The sequence below is a fragment of the Nuphar pumila genome, chromosome 9 (genome assembly GCF_984573655.1).
Source record: "Nuphar pumila chromosome 9, dmNupPumi1.hap1.1, whole genome shotgun sequence".
Classification (NCBI taxonomy): domain Eukaryota; kingdom Viridiplantae; phylum Streptophyta; class Magnoliopsida; order Nymphaeales; family Nymphaeaceae; genus Nuphar; species Nuphar pumila.
In genome coordinates this window covers 76,008,654-76,027,710 of record NC_143257.1, presented here as the reverse complement: position 1 = coordinate 76,027,710, position 19,057 = coordinate 76,008,654, and the positions used below count along the sequence as shown (strand labels likewise).

General features: G+C 39.2%; 1 protein-coding gene across 1 annotated transcript in view; it reads right to left on the bottom strand.

Moving 5' to 3' along the window:
• The window catches only part of LOC149828643 (uncharacterized), a 29,494-nt gene extending 11,001 nt beyond the window's left edge, over positions 1–18,493 (bottom strand). The window contains exon 1 of the mRNA XM_090017108.1: positions 18,006–18,493. Within this exon, the coding sequence (XP_089873234.1) occupies positions 18,006–18,493 (488 nt within the window). The remainder of the gene's footprint in view (positions 1–18,005) is intronic.
• Positions 18,494–19,057: the final 564 nt, after the last annotated feature.

Below are 19,057 nucleotides of genomic sequence, written 5' to 3'. Positions count from 1 at the left end.
ATGCAATGCTATGCAGAATACATGCAATGATCTGTAATGACTTATGAAATGGACAAACACTAGATGAGGGTAAAAAAAATTTGGGGTGTTTACAGATGCCCCTCTTTGCTGCTAAGCCGGTTGAAAGCCGAGCTTAGTGGCAAAGAAAACACACCAAATTTGGATTATAAAAATGCCCCAGTTAGATGAATCTGACTGTGTATGAAAGAATTAGTTCAAGTGATGATGATAGATATGAAATGAAGAATAAGGAGAAAATTTTACTTCGAAAAGAAGTGAGATTCAGGTTTTGCCCTTAACCTGGATGGGACAAAAAATACCTCGTGTAGAAACGAAGCTCAGGCTTAACCCTTAACCTGACCGGGTTGAAAATGGAATACCTCATCAAAGGAGGCTCAGGTTTGTACCCTTGACCTGATTGGGTGGAAAATGGAATACCTCATCAAAGGAGGCCCAGGTTTATATCCTTAACCTGATTGGGTGAAAAAATGGAATACCTCATCAAAGGAGGCTCAGGTTTATACCCTTAACCTGATTGGGTGGAAAATGGAATACCTCATCAAAGGAGGCCCAGGTTTATACCCTTAACCTGATTGGGCAGAAAATGGAATACCTCATCAAAGGAGGCTCAGGTTTGTACCCTTAACCTGATCGGGTAAAAAAAAGATGGACGGAATCCTCGAAAGAAGAGACCGTGATGGAACCTTCGGATTTCCGCACAATGAATCCGATAGGGGTTTAGCAAAAGGAAGGAAATTGGGGTCCCTAAAGCTTGAAAAGGGTTTGATTTTGGGTGTCTCATTGCTGAGACTAAATAGCTTTTGAAATTGCCTTTTGCTGAAATTGGTGGCTTAACCTCAAGCCGAAATTGGACTGTCTATGGTGGGACAGTGGGGACACAGGGAAGTGTGCGAATCTGAGAGCCCGTGCGCTCAGATTATACTAAAGAAGGGAAGGAATTCTTGAAAACTCCCGTTATCAAGTCCTTAAAAGGGATAACAACTAATGTCAGGATGCGCCAAAGATGAACCTCAAGCTCTCGCTTCACGCCAGGATAGCTAGAAAATATTGTCAAAATGTTTAAAATCATTGTTGATTCAAAATAATTTAAAATGATGCACATTGTTTTGAAAGTGTTCCCTCTTTTCTACCTGAAGTATTACCTCCGACTGGGCTTAACTCCGTAGAATCAAGATTCGAATTCAAGTTGCTTGCGATTGGCTTTCTTTCAAGGAAGCTATCAATTTCCTTGATATGGACGGGAAAGAAAGTATTCTTGATATTGCGAGAGCTATTGGTGAAAGAATATTGATAAAAGAATTTCACAAAATTAAAGAAGATTCTTGATAGATTTGTCAGTCTGATATCCTGGGATTCTTTTCTCATGACTCTCTTTTTAGCAGATTGGAGCTCTCTTGGATTTTTTGGGAATTACATCATCCTTCATTTTGGAGATGTCCTGACTTTTCTCTCTTTTTTTCTTGGGAAGGGTACGTCACAAACTCCTTCATCTCAGAGATGTTCCGATCCTTCTTTTCTCTCAGGGATTATCTTGATAGTTATTGGCTCATTGGTTGAGAATCTCTTGATGATAGCTGGAATCAAATATCTTTTAGGGTTTGTCGGTAGGCTCATCACACTCGCCTTCATCTCGACGATGATCTGAACTTTCCCTAGAAGGATCCGTCACAAACTCCGTCATCTTGGAGATGATCTAAATCTTCTTTGGCCCCGGGGGTCGACTCGCTTAATTCGCCTTCATCTTGACGACAATTGAGAGATCTCTTTTGCAGATATTTATTGCAGCTTAGGTGATTGAGGAGATATGGAGATTGAGTGGATTTTTCTGTATCACCCAGGATATTTCGACTGCTTTATTTTTCCAGAAAGGTCTTTAAAAATGTGCCATTAACTGCGATCAATATCAATCACTTATGGCTTTGCAACAACATTGAATTCTCTTTGCTGGCCATATCGCGGATTTATTCTTCATCCTTTTGGTTGGCCAATAGAAAGATTTTGAACTTTGAATCCTTTTTCGCGAAAGCATTATCCTTTCGGAAGTAATACTGGAGGTATTCTGAAGTAATAATTTTGTGCAATAAAGATTTTTGAAATCAACAAATATTTAATGACAAATTGGCAAAACTTTCTTGAAATCCTTTTGTGAAAGTGAGCATTTGAAGCACAATGCAACACATCCATGACAAAAATTCTCTTCTCCTTTCCCCAAAGGAGAAGATTCAGAAATTAGAATTGGAAATTACTCCTCTCTTCCCTGAAGAGGAGGTGTTTGCAAAACGAACTTTCGAAGAGAAATTAAGCTTTCGTCAAAACTTTCTAACATTAGGCTTCTCTTATGGAAAGGGGGCCGGAATTGATGAGGTTGGTAAATTGGTCATGAATGAACGAGTTCATCACACTCTCCCTGAAAAGAGGGTCCTTCATGATGAAATGGCCTAGTCTGAAATTATGGGGCCACAAGGAAAGCAAGTCTCCGTCGAGTCTCTCCCTATAAAAAGGGTTCCTTGTGTGAAATTGGAATTTTGTTTTGCAAACAGTTCACAAAGACACGAGTCCCTTCAAACTCTTCCTGAAAAGGGGCTAAGTGAACGAATTGGATAGCATGCGAAAAGAGCGAGCTCCCTCGAACTCTCCCTATAAAAAGGGTCTCTCGCAAGAGAAAATGATTGAAATTGGTATTGGATGACCAAAAGGGTTAAATTTTGGAAATTGGAATTTTGAAATTTGATATTTGAAATTGGAAATTTGGAAATTGATAATTGGAAATTGGAAATTGGAAATTGGAAATTGGAAATTGATAATTGGAAATTGGAAATTGGAAATTGGAAATTGGAAATTGGAAATTGGAAATTGGAAATTGGAAATTGGAAATTGGAAATTGATAATTGGAAATTGGAAATTGATTGACCCGAAGGTCGAAATTGTGAATTGGTTTACTGAGAATGACATGGGTTCTATAGGGATTCAGCCTAAGAACGACATTGGTTCAATTGAGAACGGCGTTGGTTCACTGGTAACGACATGGGTTCTGTAGGGATTCGACCTACGAACTATCTATTCCATAGGGATTTAACCTAAGGATCATAGTTTAAGAAGGAATGATTCCAACTTATGAGCTTTGAATGGACCAGGTGCTAAACTGGGTTTTTGAAAGAAGATTCGAATCGGAATTCAACTCTTCAAGGAAACTAGATGAATTGGATTTTGAAAGAGAATTCGAGTCGGAACTCGGATTTTCTAGACCAACTCTGAAAGAAAACTCGAGTCGGAACCCGAATCTTTGAAGGAAAACTAGGTCCATTATGGAAGGAAAAGAAATCCGAGTCGGAACTCAAATCCTGAAGGAAAGGGAGATCAATTTGGAAGGAGAAGAAATTCGAGTCGGAACCCGAATCCCGAAGGAAACTAGATTAACTAGAAGGAAAGAAGATTCGAGTCGGAACTCAGATCCTGAAGGAAAACTAGACCGGTTAGAAGGAAAAGGAATTCGAATCGGAACTCGAATTCCTGAAGGAAAACTAGGTTAATTAGAAGGAAAGGAAATTCGAGTCGGAACGCGAATCCCAAAGGAAAACTAAACCGATTAGAAGGAAAAAGAAATTCGAATCGGAACTCGAATTCCTGAAGGAAAACTAGGTTAATTAGAAGGAAAGGAAATTCGAGTCGGAACTCGAATCCTGAAGGAAAACTAGGTTAACCAAAAGGAAAGAAGATTCGAGTCGGAACTCGAATCCCAAAGGCAAACTTAAACCGGTGTGGAAGGAAAGGAAATTCGAGTCGGAACTCGAATCTCAAAGGAAAACTAAATTAGTGGACATTGAATTTTAAAGTGTACCAGTGCAAGCACCGGATTTTGAAAATGTGCCAATACAAGCATTATGTTTTGAAAAATTACCAGTACGAATACCGGGTTTTGGAAGATTACCAGTACGAGCACTAGATTTTGGAAGGTTACCAGTACGAGCACTAGATTTTAAAAGGTTACCAGTACGAGCGCTGGATTTTAAATGGTTACCAGTACGAGCACTGGGTTTTTAAAGGATACCAGTTCGAGCACTGTACTTTAAAAGGCTACCAGTACGAGCACTGGATTTTGGAAGGATACCAGCATGAGCACTGGATTTAAAAAAAACTACCCGCACGAACGCTGGGCTTTGAAAAAGTCTGACCAATGAATACTGAATTTAGAAAGTTCGACCAGTAAAAACAGATTCAGGAAGTTCGACCAGTGAAAACTGGATTTAAGAAGTTCGACCAGCGAAAACTGGATTCAAGAAGTTCGACCAGTAAAAACCGGATTTAGGAAGTTCGACCAGTAAAAACCGGATTTAGGAAGTTCGACCAGTGAAAACCGGATTTAGGAAGTTCGACCAGTGAAAACCGGATTTAAGAAGTTCGACCAGTGAAAACTGGATTTAGAAAGTTCGACCAGTGAAAACTAGATTTAAGAAGTTCGACCAGTAAAAACCGGATTTAGGAAGTTCGACCAGTGAAAACTGGATTCAGGAAGTTCGACCAGTGAAAACTGGATTTAAGAAGTTCGACCAGTGAAAACCGGATTTAGGAAGTTCGACCAGTGAAAACCGGATTTAAGAAGTTCGACCAGTGAAAACTGGATTTAGAAAGTTCGACCAGTGAAAACTGGATTTAAGAAGTTCGACCAGCGAAAACTGGATTTAAGAAGTTCGACCAGTGAAAACTGGATTTAGGAAGTTCGACCAGTGAAAACTGGATTCAGGAAGTTCGACCAGTGAAAACTGGATTTAAGAAGTTCGACCAGCGAAAACTGGATTTAAGAAGTTCGACCAGTGAAAACTGGATTTAGAAAGTTCGACCAGTGAAAACTGGATTCAGGAAGTTCGACCAGTGAAAACTGGATTTAGAAAGTTCGACCAGTGAAAACTGGATTCAGGAAGTTCGACCAGTGAAAACTGGATTCTGAAGAATTACTAATTGATTTTGATGGAAAATTTTCAGTCTTCACCCTCACGACGACTCGGACAACTGTCGGGGTCTCAGGATTTATCCCTTATCCTGAATGGGTAATCGATGCAAATGCAAATTGATGCAGATGAATGCGAATGAATGCATGCAAATGCAAATGAATGTAAATGGGTGCACATGCATGCAAAATGAGAGATTTGTTTGATCTTGCCTGCATACAGGATGTTTTGAAGACAATTTTTAAAATGATGCCCCAGTGTAATGGGGGAGCAAGATATTGGATGAAAGGATAAATAATTGATATTTGAGGAATGTTCTCTGAAGATAACAGTGGAAAAGATTGACGATGTGCTTCTTGATGAATTCGGGAGACACTCTGAAAGAGGTTACTCCTTGTAAAAAGACATTTTGTAAAGAAGGAGAAATACAAAAGATGATGCCAAACTATGAGGAAGATTGATAATTTTATTGATGAAAGAGATGAGACCATGCCATCCATACAAAATGACGAAAGCAAAATGCAAGAATGAAAGAGTGATGGCCTTGTCGCTCTTAAGGGGCTGATGAGCTGGTTGCTTTATCTTTTTCTTTGCCTTCCATAAGGATATTTTTATCGATATAGTCTTGAATAATATTCCTGAGAACGAAACAGTACTCGGTATCATGCCCCATGGCCCGATGAAACTTGCAGAATTGATCTTTAAATCTTCCCCTAGTGATAGGAGGATCATCGACTCTTGGGAGCTTAATCATCTCTTTGGCCAACATATATTCAAGGATTTCTTCACGCGGTTGATCTAGGGGAGTAAAGTCACGTTTAAAACTCCAGTTGTCGTGCTTCGACTTTTCTTGAGGTCTCGACCCTTGCTCAAAAGATCGCTGAGGTTGCTTATCATACTGGGGAATCGACTCACCTTTTTGCTCATTTTTGTTGGGGTCTGGTCCCCCTGGGCCAGAGCTGTGATCTTTCACATTTCCCTTATAATGGTTCTTGTTGTTGCTGGTAGAGTAGGTAAAATGGGTTTTCTTGTTAGATTCCTGCTGACTGCTGCTTTTGGTGAATATGAAACCCTCACAAGATCCATTTTCCATACTCAACTCAATCCATTCAGCTCGTTCTGTCAGTTCTATGAAGCTCTTCGATGGAGATGTAGAAATCAGTCCCCTCTGGGGTTGCGAGAAGTTGCTCAGGATCAAAGATAGTGTGTGTCCTTCTGCTATTGGCTCACACATCTTATTGCAAGCGGATCTCCATCTGTGAATGAAATCCCTGGCCTTCTCGTTTTCCTTCTGCCTCAGACTGCAGAGATGACTGAGAGTCGGGAGTGCTTCAACATTGAATAAAAAGCGCTCAATAAACAAATTGACCACTTTATCAAACTCTTTCAGCTCTATGGGATTAATATGCTCTTAATACCATTTTGCTGCAATACCCTCCAGACTGCGAGGGAAACCAAGAAATAAGGCTCGGTTATTCCTCCTGAACTTGGAACACTCTGCAAAGAAAAGGGCGAGGTGTGACTTTGGGTCACCCGAACCATCAAACTTAATGAATTTCTTGGGGAGGTTATCGAGATCATCATCCCCATCCAGTGCATCATAGAAGTCTTCACTTGTAAAGACTCTTTTGCCCTTGTCACGGGCTTGAAGATCCTTAACCATCTTCATCACATCTTTCAGTTGTGACTGCATAGGGTCGTCAACAGACTGATTCTTGGATTTGTAGGCCGACCCCTGCCCCTGAGTCGACCTTTTGAATTCTTGCTTGTTTTCATACTCTTTGTCAGTATCATCTGCTGATTCTGACTCATCAGATATTTCCTCGTGACGACTCTGCTTTTTGCTGATCTTCACATTCTTGACGGCATGACCCTTATCTTTCTGTTTGGTCTGAATTTGCTCAGTACTGGCCTCAGCTTGCTCTGCCAGCATCTTGGTCATCATTTTTTTTAACATGACGTACATTTGGGGATCGATGCCATCATCCGCCTGCTGACCCTGACTCTGGATTGATCGAGGTGAGTCCATCTCTTCTTCTGAAGCTACTGAGTACGCGACACCTTCAACTGATGTGGTTTTCTTTCTGGATCTTGTATGAACCATCGGGTATCACAAATTTTCTCTTGGATATTGCTGATGCTCTCTGCAAGGCAGAACTGATGGTTAGACTTCTGAAGGAAATTTGGTTTGGAGGAAAATATTTGTTGAGAATTTTGGTAGACAATTGAAATAATATCCCATTACTAGGGATTGAGTCGTCGCTGGGATTACGACAATTGTGTTGCTATTCTTTGCAAGATAAACAACTGAAAATATGCTTTGTTACCTAGGCGAGGTCGTCAAACCAAAGTGAAATGTAAAATAAAGGAATTTTATTAAGGGGGAAAACATGATTTTATCAATAATACACTTGACAGAGGGGAGGGGGAGAGACAATTTTTCACCACTCCTGATAATCAGAGGACACTCGAGGACCAGGAAAAATAGTGAGAGTGACAAAAGAATCCCAGCCATGTCTGGCAGAATGATATGCTCCGGACCACTGATTTGATGTGAGATCGAACTCTGGCAAGACCCCCGATAGTGGACGAATCTCTACACATTTTTGTCTCTGAGAGAACTGCCTGACACACCGCTCTGGATAGTAGTATGCGCAGAAGAATGGACCAAGTAGCCTGAACCGCTTGTCGTATGCATAAGTGTATCTAGGAGGTGATTCCTGACGATCAAAGTAGTCCCATACGACTTCTTTCTCCTGAAGTTTGTCGATCAGGAACCGGTATCGCGCAACTGGAAGAAGCTTTTCACCATTGTATCTGAAGGAACTGGCTCGGACTGGCACATGTCGGAGGAACCATGACTGCAAGGCATAGGTGCACCCTTCGACTAGGATCGACTCTCCGAGTGTGAAGCGGGTCAACCCTCGGTATAGAAAAGCGAGTGCGGCCATGGCAATGGAGAGGCGGCTGGTCTGTCGACTTCCCCATCTCCTTAGAAGCTGAACTATTCTGATATCCATGTAATTCCGTCCATCGAGAAAGAAAGCTAATCCCACCGTGCACAGAACCATCGCGTGCTGAATTCTCTCTCGAGCTGTCCTGGACAACGAGCTTACTTCTGCAAATGTTCCATACTGTCTATAGATTTCGAGCAGGTCCACATATTCGTTTCCATCCTCCTCTATCAATGGCCAAGACTTGCGTCCTGTCATGCGAGCTAAGGCATCCTTAGGGTCCAGACCCTTAACATTAATCAGAAACTGTTTTTCCAATGGATCTCTAGGCTGACCGGCTGGCTCGGGCAATCCCATAATCTCTGAAAATTCATCCATCAGTATTGTCATCTCGCCCCACGGAAACCAGAAGGTAGAAGTGCTCGGGTTCCACCGCTCTGCTAGTGCATGGATCAAGTTGCCGTTGACTGTCTGCTTTCCCACTGCGGACGTCAGTTCCAATCCACACTCGTCCAGATGGTCCGGAAACATACGAGAGAAGTTCTTGAACCATGAATAATACCACCGGGGAAAGAAGGATCCGGTGCTGAGGACTCGATGTTCGGGAAGACTTTGTCGCACCTCGTAGGAGATGTGACCCTCAGGGAAGACTGAATCAAGCTGACTGGATGCCATCGGACTGGAAGACATGGAAATTGGAATAAGACTTGGAAAATACAGGAATTTTGAGGAAAATGCAGGTAGGATAAAAATAAAGCAGGAAATTCGAGATCCAGAAGACAGGAAAGATGGGAAATCACCTGGAGTTTTGAAGGAAATTAAGGGAAATTTGGAAAATCGTCCAGGGTTTGATGAAATATGGAGAAATAAATGGAAAATGAAGTATTTGGAAAATCGTCCAAGGTTTAAAACATGGACAGTACATGGACATAGATTGGGGAATTTTGAGAAAATCGTCCAGTATTTTAGAAAATTGGGAAAAATATGGAAAATAAAAAGGAAATAACATATTCAATCAAATTCTGCATAAACAAGTATGCACAAACAACATTCCCTAAAAGCTGACTCTAGATGCACAAATTTTGAAATGGCTGTGGGACCTTAATCCTAACTCTAAGGCTTAGATCATCTGTATCCAATCCAGTTATACCTATATACTCAAGCCAAGGCTCGATGTACGCGGCATAAAATCAAATTCTCTGGTTTTAGGTTCAAGTTTTCCAACATCCTTGAGCACCTGCCGATATACGTTGGACTATGGCCCTTGGTACGTGGCAGGGGGGTTTTCATCCAAATAGGTGGCCCAGTTGTGAGGCTTTGTCCCGAACTATGGTTCTGGAAGAGAGCCCAGCAACGTGAAGATCGGGACAATATAGGTGGGGTGGTTTTTGAAAACATGAGCACATGCAATCAAATCAGAAGGCTCTAAAACCTAAAGAGATAGAGATTTTGAAAATTTTGAAGGAGCAAACATTGTTTTCATACAATTCCTAAATTGAGGAGTGTTGTATTAGACCTAAGTCTATGTGAGCATGAATAATTCTCCTCAATATGGTCCTACCAAACCATACCTAGTCTATATGCATTCCATGTCAGCTGGGTTCAAGTCTAGGCTCCTAGGTTCACATGATATCATAAAGCAAAGCTGACATTCCATGGAAATCGATTTTGACAATTTGAACTAAGTAGAGCATTAGATTGATCAGGCGAAGACAGGTCCCATCTCGGTCGCCAAACCTGTTATCATCGCAAAATTTTAACTTTTGCAAATCAAACTGACCTTTGAAAAGTTTTTGAAAATAACTCGCCTCCGTTTTAAAATGCGGGAAAATTTCGTAGAATGGGACTCGCCTGTCGGTACGAGGTTCAACTGTTCCTGGCGCCTTTACCAGGGGTAATTGAACCAAGGATCAATTTACTGCTTTGCTCTGTTCAACTTGTCTAAACCATATTCTAATTCCTAAATGCACAAAGAATCAGGCATGTGCTATGAATTTTTGAAAATGCATATTTGAAAACATGATGTTTGCTTCAAAGATTGGAAAATATTTGGAAGATTCTTGGAAAATAAACTCTTTGAAAATTGTGAATTATTTTTGAGATGCTGTATTTGAGAAAGTGAAAATCGATTTCTGAAGAAATATAAGGATTTTTGTGAAAATCAATTTTGAGAAATGTGAAATAACTTTGAAAAACTCGATTTCTTTGAATTCAAACTTTGAAATTGAAAATCTAACTTAGAAAATTGAATTTGGAACTTGGGAAATACTTGAAATATCATTGGCAAATCCATATTTTGAGAAAATCGATTTTTTTGAATAAGACTTAGGAAATTTTGAAGAAAATGATTTCTCTGAATTGAAATTTGAATTGGAATTGGCAAATGCATGAAATGAATGAATATGATTTTGAGAAATTGAGAAAAACTCTTTGTATTTTTAAGAAATGTAGTGCATTTTGAAGTTAGCCTAAGAGTGTAGGCTGAATGTGGCTAATGTGAAGATCATAAATCTAGATATCCTTCATATTCTGACTATGGCCATAAATACGAATTCCACCAAGTTTATAAACTTCATAAAAGCTAGTGTATGTGCCATTCGTGTAGACCATAGTGAGTTTGAATATGCATGAATCATCATCCATCACACATTAACATTATTAAAAAAAATAAACTATATGCAATGCTGCCTAAGCTAAGCAGGAAATGTAAATTCTTATTCCAAAGTTTAATTTAATTTACATCACTATTGAAATTTAAATACATGAAAAATAAAGTCTTCAATGTACCTGCAAAACTAGAAAACTTTGTTAGTGAAAATATGTTGGCTTTTCTAGATTTATCCAGCAATATCAGGAAATTGTTGGATTTTGCTAGATATAAGCCTTTTTGCCATGATTCCCTTAAATCAAAATGATGAAATATGAAATAAAATTGAAAACACAAGGAAGATAAGATATGAAATTTCGAAATTGGGGTCAAAATGACCAAAATACCCCTAATAACAAGACTATGGCCTTGAAATTAGGGTTTTTAGAAATATATTTGGTAAAATGCAAGTTTTGAAATACAAATGAGAATAAATCAAACTAAATATGCTATGACATGATTAAAAATATGAAAATTAGGGTTAGGAATTTCGAAATTGAGGTCAAATGACCAAATTGCCCCTGATAGCAAGACTATGGCCTTGAAATCAAGGTTTTTAGAAAATATTTTGGTAAAAACTTAGGTTTTATGCACTAAATGAAATCAAATGAGCAATAAATTAAACCTAAAGCATCCTAATATGATTATTAATATGATTAAACCCTAAAAATATATGCTTATGTACGAAAATCCAAGAATATCACAAATTTTGTGATTTTTGCAGTGTTTTGGAATTCTTCGGGTGCCCTGTTTTGCAATTCAAGTCATTCAAGCATCAAACGGATTCTAAAAATCCTCAAAATTGGTACCTGCACTTGTTATAACCCTAATATCAAATTAGAATTATAAAAACATTTTTTTGGCATTAAATTAATCCAAAAATAGCATCAAACCCTAAAAATATGTTATTTTTAACCTAGTTCACAAACCAGTCTCAGTCCAAGACCCAAACCAGGGGTCAAACCTCCATGGAAATCTATGACATTTTACAGATAACAAATAGACAAGAAAACAGAACTTTTCTTTTTTACAGATTTGAAAATTTTTTTAAAACCAGGGAGATACCCATCCTACAATCCGGACTTGAATATATTGATTTTAACTTTGGTCCTGACTGATACTTTCAATTGAAAATTCCGGGATAAATAGCAAGGCTCATTCAACATATCTGAGATTTTAACAGTGAACAGTTGCCAGAAAAATAACAATACTCACTTTTTACAGATCATGAATCGGATCTGTAGTTTGGGATTTATAAACAACACAATTCTAATTAGGGTTTTGGAAAACCCTAACGAGTTTTAAATTGAAAATCAGAGTCTCTGACAGAGAAAAACTACTAAACAGTAATAAAAAATTCTAAAAATTTTACAGTAGCTAGATCTAATCAATATAAATCCATGGCACTTTACATATCTAAAATCGGATATAAGATGAGAAAAATATCATCACAGCAAGTTACCCTCTTGATTTTAACAACGATTTTAAAGTTTTAAAAACCTGATTTGATGTCTGATTTTTTTGACAGGGTTCCCGAAGTCCAAAATCTCTGATTTTTTTACAGTAGATCAATAACATATTCATGCATCACATATAAAAAATTCATAAATAAACAACAAATATTTCAATCTGAAACAGCATGCTTTTTACTGTTCTAAACTAAAAAACATACAGAAATCTAAGAAACTTAAGAAATCATGCATTAACTAATGAAAAACAATAAAATAAACCATAAAACAGTAAATAAAAATTATTTCTATGCTGGAAAACGTAAAATAAACATGAATAAACAGATAAAAAAATAAAATACAGGGAATCCATGGCTGGAATTTGCTTTCACCTTTGAAATCATGAATTTAACCCATTTAACGGGTAAATCTCACGTTTCGTCGGTTAAGAACATGAAAAGCGTACCTCTCATCGATTCTAATGGATTATAATCCTTGAAATCACCCTCAAACTGAGTTAGATCATCTTCTTGGGTCGATTTTGGGGTTCTTGGATGAAATCCATGGTTAAATCCATGAACACAAGAGTTTCCATGGTGAAATCTATTGAAAAATCATAAAAACTAATAAAATAATAATAAAATAATATTAAATAAACTCACCTTGGGGCTGAAGCTGCAATGGAGGAAGGTGGAGGTGCTGGAGAGGAGAGAGAAGCCACGAAAATTTGAGAGAAAAAGAGCTTCCTTTTGACCCCCTTTAGGTCCCCTATTTATAGATTTTCAAAAAGTCACTTAATTAGGGTTAATTAAGAGGTTTTTCATTTTTTTCAGGACTCTTTCTAATAAATCCACTAAGGGCAACGATTTTTTGTGGTTTCCTAACCCTAAATGAACTCTAACTAAACCTTAATTAACACCTAATTAAACCCTAAAGAGTCCAAATGTGGCACCACCTAGTATGGACCCACATTTGGTTTTTAAAACTTGAATTTAAAACCTTTAAAAACCAATGGTTTAAAACTTAAATAAAATGAAATTTTAAAATTAATTTTGACTCCTCTAAACCCCTAATCTAACTAGGACAATGACTAACCCAAGTCTAACCTTGACTTACTCGAATATGGCGCCACCCCGAGTGGGCCCTACTTGAGTTTTTCAAAAAGCGATTTTAAAACCTGAAATTGAAAGCATTTTCAAAAGGATTTTTAAAAACAATCTTGAAATTAAAAGTTTTGAAATTGCATAGGGTTCTAACTGGGTTAGAACTTCTCTAGACATGGTGCCAACTGAGTGGGCCCACATCGAGTTTTGGAAATTTTGAAATAAACACTAAAAATGGCTTTGAAAAAGGGTTAAAATCGACATTTGAAAGTCAAGATCTTTGAAAATAGGGTCTCAAGCGAACTGGAACTCCGAATTAGAGTCCTGAACTCTTAGGACTCTGAGATTTTAAATTTTAGAATTCAAATGTAAATTTTTTTGAAAGATTATATCAAGAAATGATGAAATAAGTCGGAAAACACAGTCAGGGTTAGACTCTTAACTCGACCGAACTCTAAAATAGAGTTTTGAACTAACTGGACTCTGTAAAATGACCTAAATTTCGAAAGCAAACGGAAAAGATTGAAAATGGAAGTAAAACTGACTTCAAAATAGACTCCTAACCGGATCAGGACTCTGAGACAGAGTCCTGATCGGACTGAAACTTTCAAAATTTTGAGAAATTTGATGAATAGAGGAATTCAGAAGCGACACCACCTCAATGGGTCTCATCAGTGAATTGAAATCGATTAAAATTTGAATTTGGAATGAATCCAGATTGTTTCCTTGAGAAAATATTTCGAAATATAAAGTCCTGGGGTTGGAAAATGACAGAGTATTGAATAAAAACCCAGGTTTTGAAATTGATTTTGAAATAAAAGCTTTACAATTCAAATCTGGATTGAATGTTTTGAAATAGGAGTGCTGGATCTCAAAAATGAGATGCAATGACATGCAATGCTATGCAATGACATGCAATGCTATGCAGAATACATGCAATGACATGCAATGATCTGTAATGACTTATGAAATGGACAAACACTGGATGAGGGTAAAAAAAATTTGGGGTGTTTACAGACATGCGTTGAATTGCTTGCTGCTTTTTCTTTGAAATTTCTGGAGAAAATTCACCAGTTTCTATGAAGTTCTTGATATTGTAATACCAAGGCTTCTTCTTTTGCTCAGCCTAGTTTACTTGTTCTGTTGTAAGGAAGGCAAGCTGGTCAAGTCTGCCAATTTCAAAAGAGCGACAAGATTCTCCATTTTTGAATGCCACAATGGAGCCTAGGCTGGCTAGGCTATCAGCCACTTGATTAAAATCTCTCTTGATATGGAAGAGATGAAATTCTTCGAACTTGCTGACAAGAGCTGAAACGATTTTCTGATAGGAAAATAGCTTTTGATCCTTCACTTGCCATTCGGCTCGGACTTGATTGACAACGAGTAATGAGTCGTCGTAAGCATGCACTCTCTTGACATTGAAGTCTAGTAGAATCTTTAGACCTTGAATCAGGGCTTCATACTCGACCATGTTGTGGGTGTATTGAAAATCTAACTTGAGAGAAAATGAAATCATCTCCTTCTCAAGAGTGATTAATAATATCCCAATGCCTATTCCAGCCATATTCTTGGAACTGTCAAAAAATAAATTCCAAATTGGATATTGTTCGATATTGCATATTTGCTCATCAGGGAAGTCATCTTCGGCTTTCACTTCTTCTGCTAAAAGAAAGTCGTCCAATTGATCTGCAATTGTTTGGCCTTTAATTGATTGTTGTGAGACATATTCTAAGTCATATAGCATTAGTAAGACTTGTCATTTGGTGACTCGTCCACTGAGAAAAGGTTGCTCTAAAATGTACTTGAGAGGATTAAGTTTGGACAAGATTTTGACTTCAGATGCCAGCAGATAGTGTCTTAGCTTCTGACACATCCACACAAGAGCTAGGCAGGTCTTCTCTATTTGAGAGTATTTCTTTTCATAGTCTATGAAAGTCTTACTCACATAATAAATGGCGTGCTCTATCAAGCTGCCTTCTTTATACTGTGTCAAGAATCCGCTGCATGCGACTTGATTGACTGAGATGTATAACAAAAGGGGTTTTCCCTATTCTGGCAGCTTCAGGATGGGAGGATTAAGAAGATACTTTTTGATACTTTTTGGTTTACTGGGAACGACATGGGTTCTGTAAGGATTCAGCCTAAGAACAACATTGGTTCAATTAAGAATGACATGGGTTCGATAGGGATTCAGCCTAGGAACGACATTGGTTCAATTGAGCACGACATTGGTTCCGCAGGGGTTCGACCTACGAACTATCAATTCCATAGGAATTTAACCTAAGGATCATAGTTTAAGGAGGAATGATTTCAACTTGTGAGCTTTAAATGGACCAGGTGCTAAAGTGGGTTTTTGAGGAAAGATTCGAATCAAAATTCAACTATTCAAGGAAAAACTAGATGAATTGGATTTTGAAAGAAGATTCGAGTCAGAACTCGGATCTTCTAGACCAACTCGCAGGATAGTTTGGGTAGAAGTTCAAACTTTTAAAGGAAAGCTAGGCGGATTGGATTTGGAAGAAAATTCAAGTCGGAACTCTAATTTTCTAGACCAGCTCTGAAGGAAAAGAAAACTCGGGTCGGAACCCGAATCTTCGAAGGAAAACTAAATCCATTGTGGAAGGAAAAGAAATTCGAGTCGGAACTCGAATTCCGGAGGAAAACTAGATTAACTAGAAAGAAAGAAGATTCGAGTCGGAACTTAAATCCCGAAGAAAAACTAAACTGGTTAGAAGGAAAGGAAATTCGAGTCGGAACTCGAATCCCGGAGGAAAACTAGATCAACTGGAAGGAAAGAAGATTCGAGTCGGAACTCAAATCCTGAAGGAAAACTAAACCGGTTAGAAGGAAAGGAAATTCGAGTCGGAACTCGAATCCCGGAGGAAAACTAGATTAACTAGAAGGAAAGAAAATTTGAGTCGGAACTCGAATCCCAAAGGAAAACTAGATCAATGTGGACACTGAATTTTAAAGTGTACTAGTGCGAGCACCGGATTTTGAAAATGTACCAATACAAGCATTATGTTTTGAAAAATTACCAGTATGACTACTGGATTTGAAAATGTACCAGTTCGAGCACTGGATTTTGAAAACATACCTTGTTTTTAAATCGAAATTTGAATTTTTGAAAGAAAATGACACTCTCAAAATACTTGGGGAATTACGACGAGAATAATCGCCAGGGTCTCAGGATTATCCCTTATCCTGAATGGGTATTGAATTTGGTGCAAATGCATACCAACGAATACTGACACAAATGAACACAGATGTATGCAGACATGAAAATGAGTGCATATGCGTGCGAAATGAAAGATTTGTTTATCCTGCCTGCATATAGATGAAAGCAAAATTTTTAAAAAAAATACCCTAGTGTAACTGGGAAAAGAGAATCTTGATTATTATTCGAAGAAAATTTTGGAGGAATTACAAAGAATAGGACATGATTAAGTATAGAATTTTTTCAAATGTCGAGCATTGATGGGATCTGGTAATTCCACTCCATCGGCGTTGATGAGCCGATATGAATTGCGGGGTAATGCCTCTTTGACACCATAGGGACCTTCCCAATTTGGTGACCACTTGCCACATGGGCGGTGCTTGAGATAAGCCATTGATCTGAGCACTAGATCATTGACTCAAAATTTTCTTTCAATGACAGATTTTGCATATTGTCTGGCTATCCTTTGACGATACGATTGAGCGTGCTCTGCTGCTCTGAGCCTTTTTTTATCTAGCAAATCAAGTTGCACTAGCCGTTGTTGCTGATATTGATAAAGAGGTAATTCTAGAAGTGATGCAAATTTCAGAGCAGGTTTCTGAACATGTAGAGGCAGTACTACTTCAGTTCCGTAGACAAGTTCTGATGGAGTAGCATTAGTTGGAGTTCGAATGGTGATTCTATATGCCCACAATGCATCATGAATCTTTTCATGCCAGTCATGGCCTGTTTCCAAGGTTCGCTCCAGGATTCGAATCAGAATCTTATTTGTGGCCTCTGCTTGACCATTCCCTTGAGGATAATAAGGAGCGGAAAAATGATGATGGATTCTGAACTTTGAGCAGAATGCCCTCATTCTCTCATTCTTGAAATGACTGTCATTATGTGACACAATATCATGCGGTATGCCGAAACGGCATAAGATATTCTTGTGGATGAATGAGACCACATGTCGGCCTTCTATTGTGCGTAGAGTGACTGCTTCTACACATTTAGTAAAATATTCTGTTGCGGCAAGAAAGTATTTGTGACCATTTGAGGCGGACGGAGTAATGGGCCTACGACATCAAAAGCCCACATGGAAAATGGCCATGGCGAGATGACAGATTGCAAGTATGTCGCTGGCGCATGAATGGAAGGCGCATGAATTGCATGCTCTATCAGACTGCCTTCTTCGTATTGTGCCAAGAAACCGCCGCAAGCAACTTGATTAACTGAAATATATAGCAATAGGGGCTTCCCCAGTTCTAGTGGCTTTAGAATAGGAAGATTGAGAAGATATTTCTTGATACGATCGAATGATTGCTGGCATTCTGGTCCCCATTCGAACCTCACTCCTTTTTTGAGCAAATGATTGAAAGGCTCACATCTCATGGCCAAATTAGAAATAAATTGCCGAATTGATTGCATGAATCCCTGAAGGCTACGCAATTTGTTGAGATTAGTCGGGGGCGGCATGTCAATGATAGCCTTGGCCTTAGCGGGATCCATTTCTATCCCCTTTTTGCTGACCAGGAAGCCTAGCAACTTGCCAGATTCGACTCCAAAAACACATTTTTGTGGATTGAGTCTTAGCTTATAAAGAATAAGTCGCTTGAAGACTTGATTGAGGGCTTCGATGTGATCTTCCTCTTCTTTGGATTTCAACACTCTCAGGCGCAAGGCTAACTTCAGTCCATGAGCAAACTTCATCGCTCGTTCCTTCTCGGTCACATAGACATGAGGGCAGAAGCGCTCCAGGCTCCTAAACTTTGTAATGTAGTCTGCCAAAGTAGAGTTCCCCTGTTGAAGATCAAGGAACTCCTGCATCTTTCGGCTGCGCTCGTGCGTAGGAAAATAAGCCGCGTAAAAGACTTTTACGAACTGCTCCCATGTAACTGCTCCGCCTGCGAACTTGATATCCAAGGTGGTCGCCCACCACCTCTCGGCATCCTTTCGGAGCCGATACGTGCCGAAATCCACCTTTCGGTCGTCACTGACCTGCAACACCCGAAAGATCAGCTCGATCTCTCGTATCCAGTCCTCGGCCGCCTCGGGCGTAGACTTTCCGTCGAAGGAGGGAGGGTTCATAGCCATGAACTGCTTATAAGGCACGACTGTCGCTGGAATTGGAGAGGGAGTAGGAACCAGAGTCTCTCGTTCCTGAGAGGTCCGCATGTTCTCTCCCATAGCACGCATGGCCTCAGCCTGCCTGCCCACAACCTCAGCCAGGTTGCTCACAGTGTCCATGATACGATCGCAATGCTCGCGCCAAGCCATCTTATCAAAAGAAGACATGTGTAAGCAATGAGACAAGTCAAAGCACAATTTCATTACTTGAACTAAGGAAAGCATACATATCTTTAGTACAAGCCAAATATTACCCTCTACTACAGGGTTACCATACATAAACCTCCGCAACAAAAGCAAAAACAAAGCAAGTCTACAAAATGAACACTGACTCAGTGTTCCAACCACACATGTTCACATATGAACAAACACAATCACCGCTACCTACGAGTGTAGTAGTTGCGGTAGGTGTTCCGATTTCCGTATCGTCTCTGCATCAGACAAGGAGGAGAAGAAGGTGTGTACTCCAGAGAAACTGATCGAGAGTAGGAAGCTGGCGTGTACTCAAGAGAACCTGGTGCAACTCGTGCACCTCCCGCTGGGTCATCTGCTGACTGTGCCTGACCGCCCTCAGAAGCCTTGTTCTCATCGGTCTCAGCGTTACCCATTATG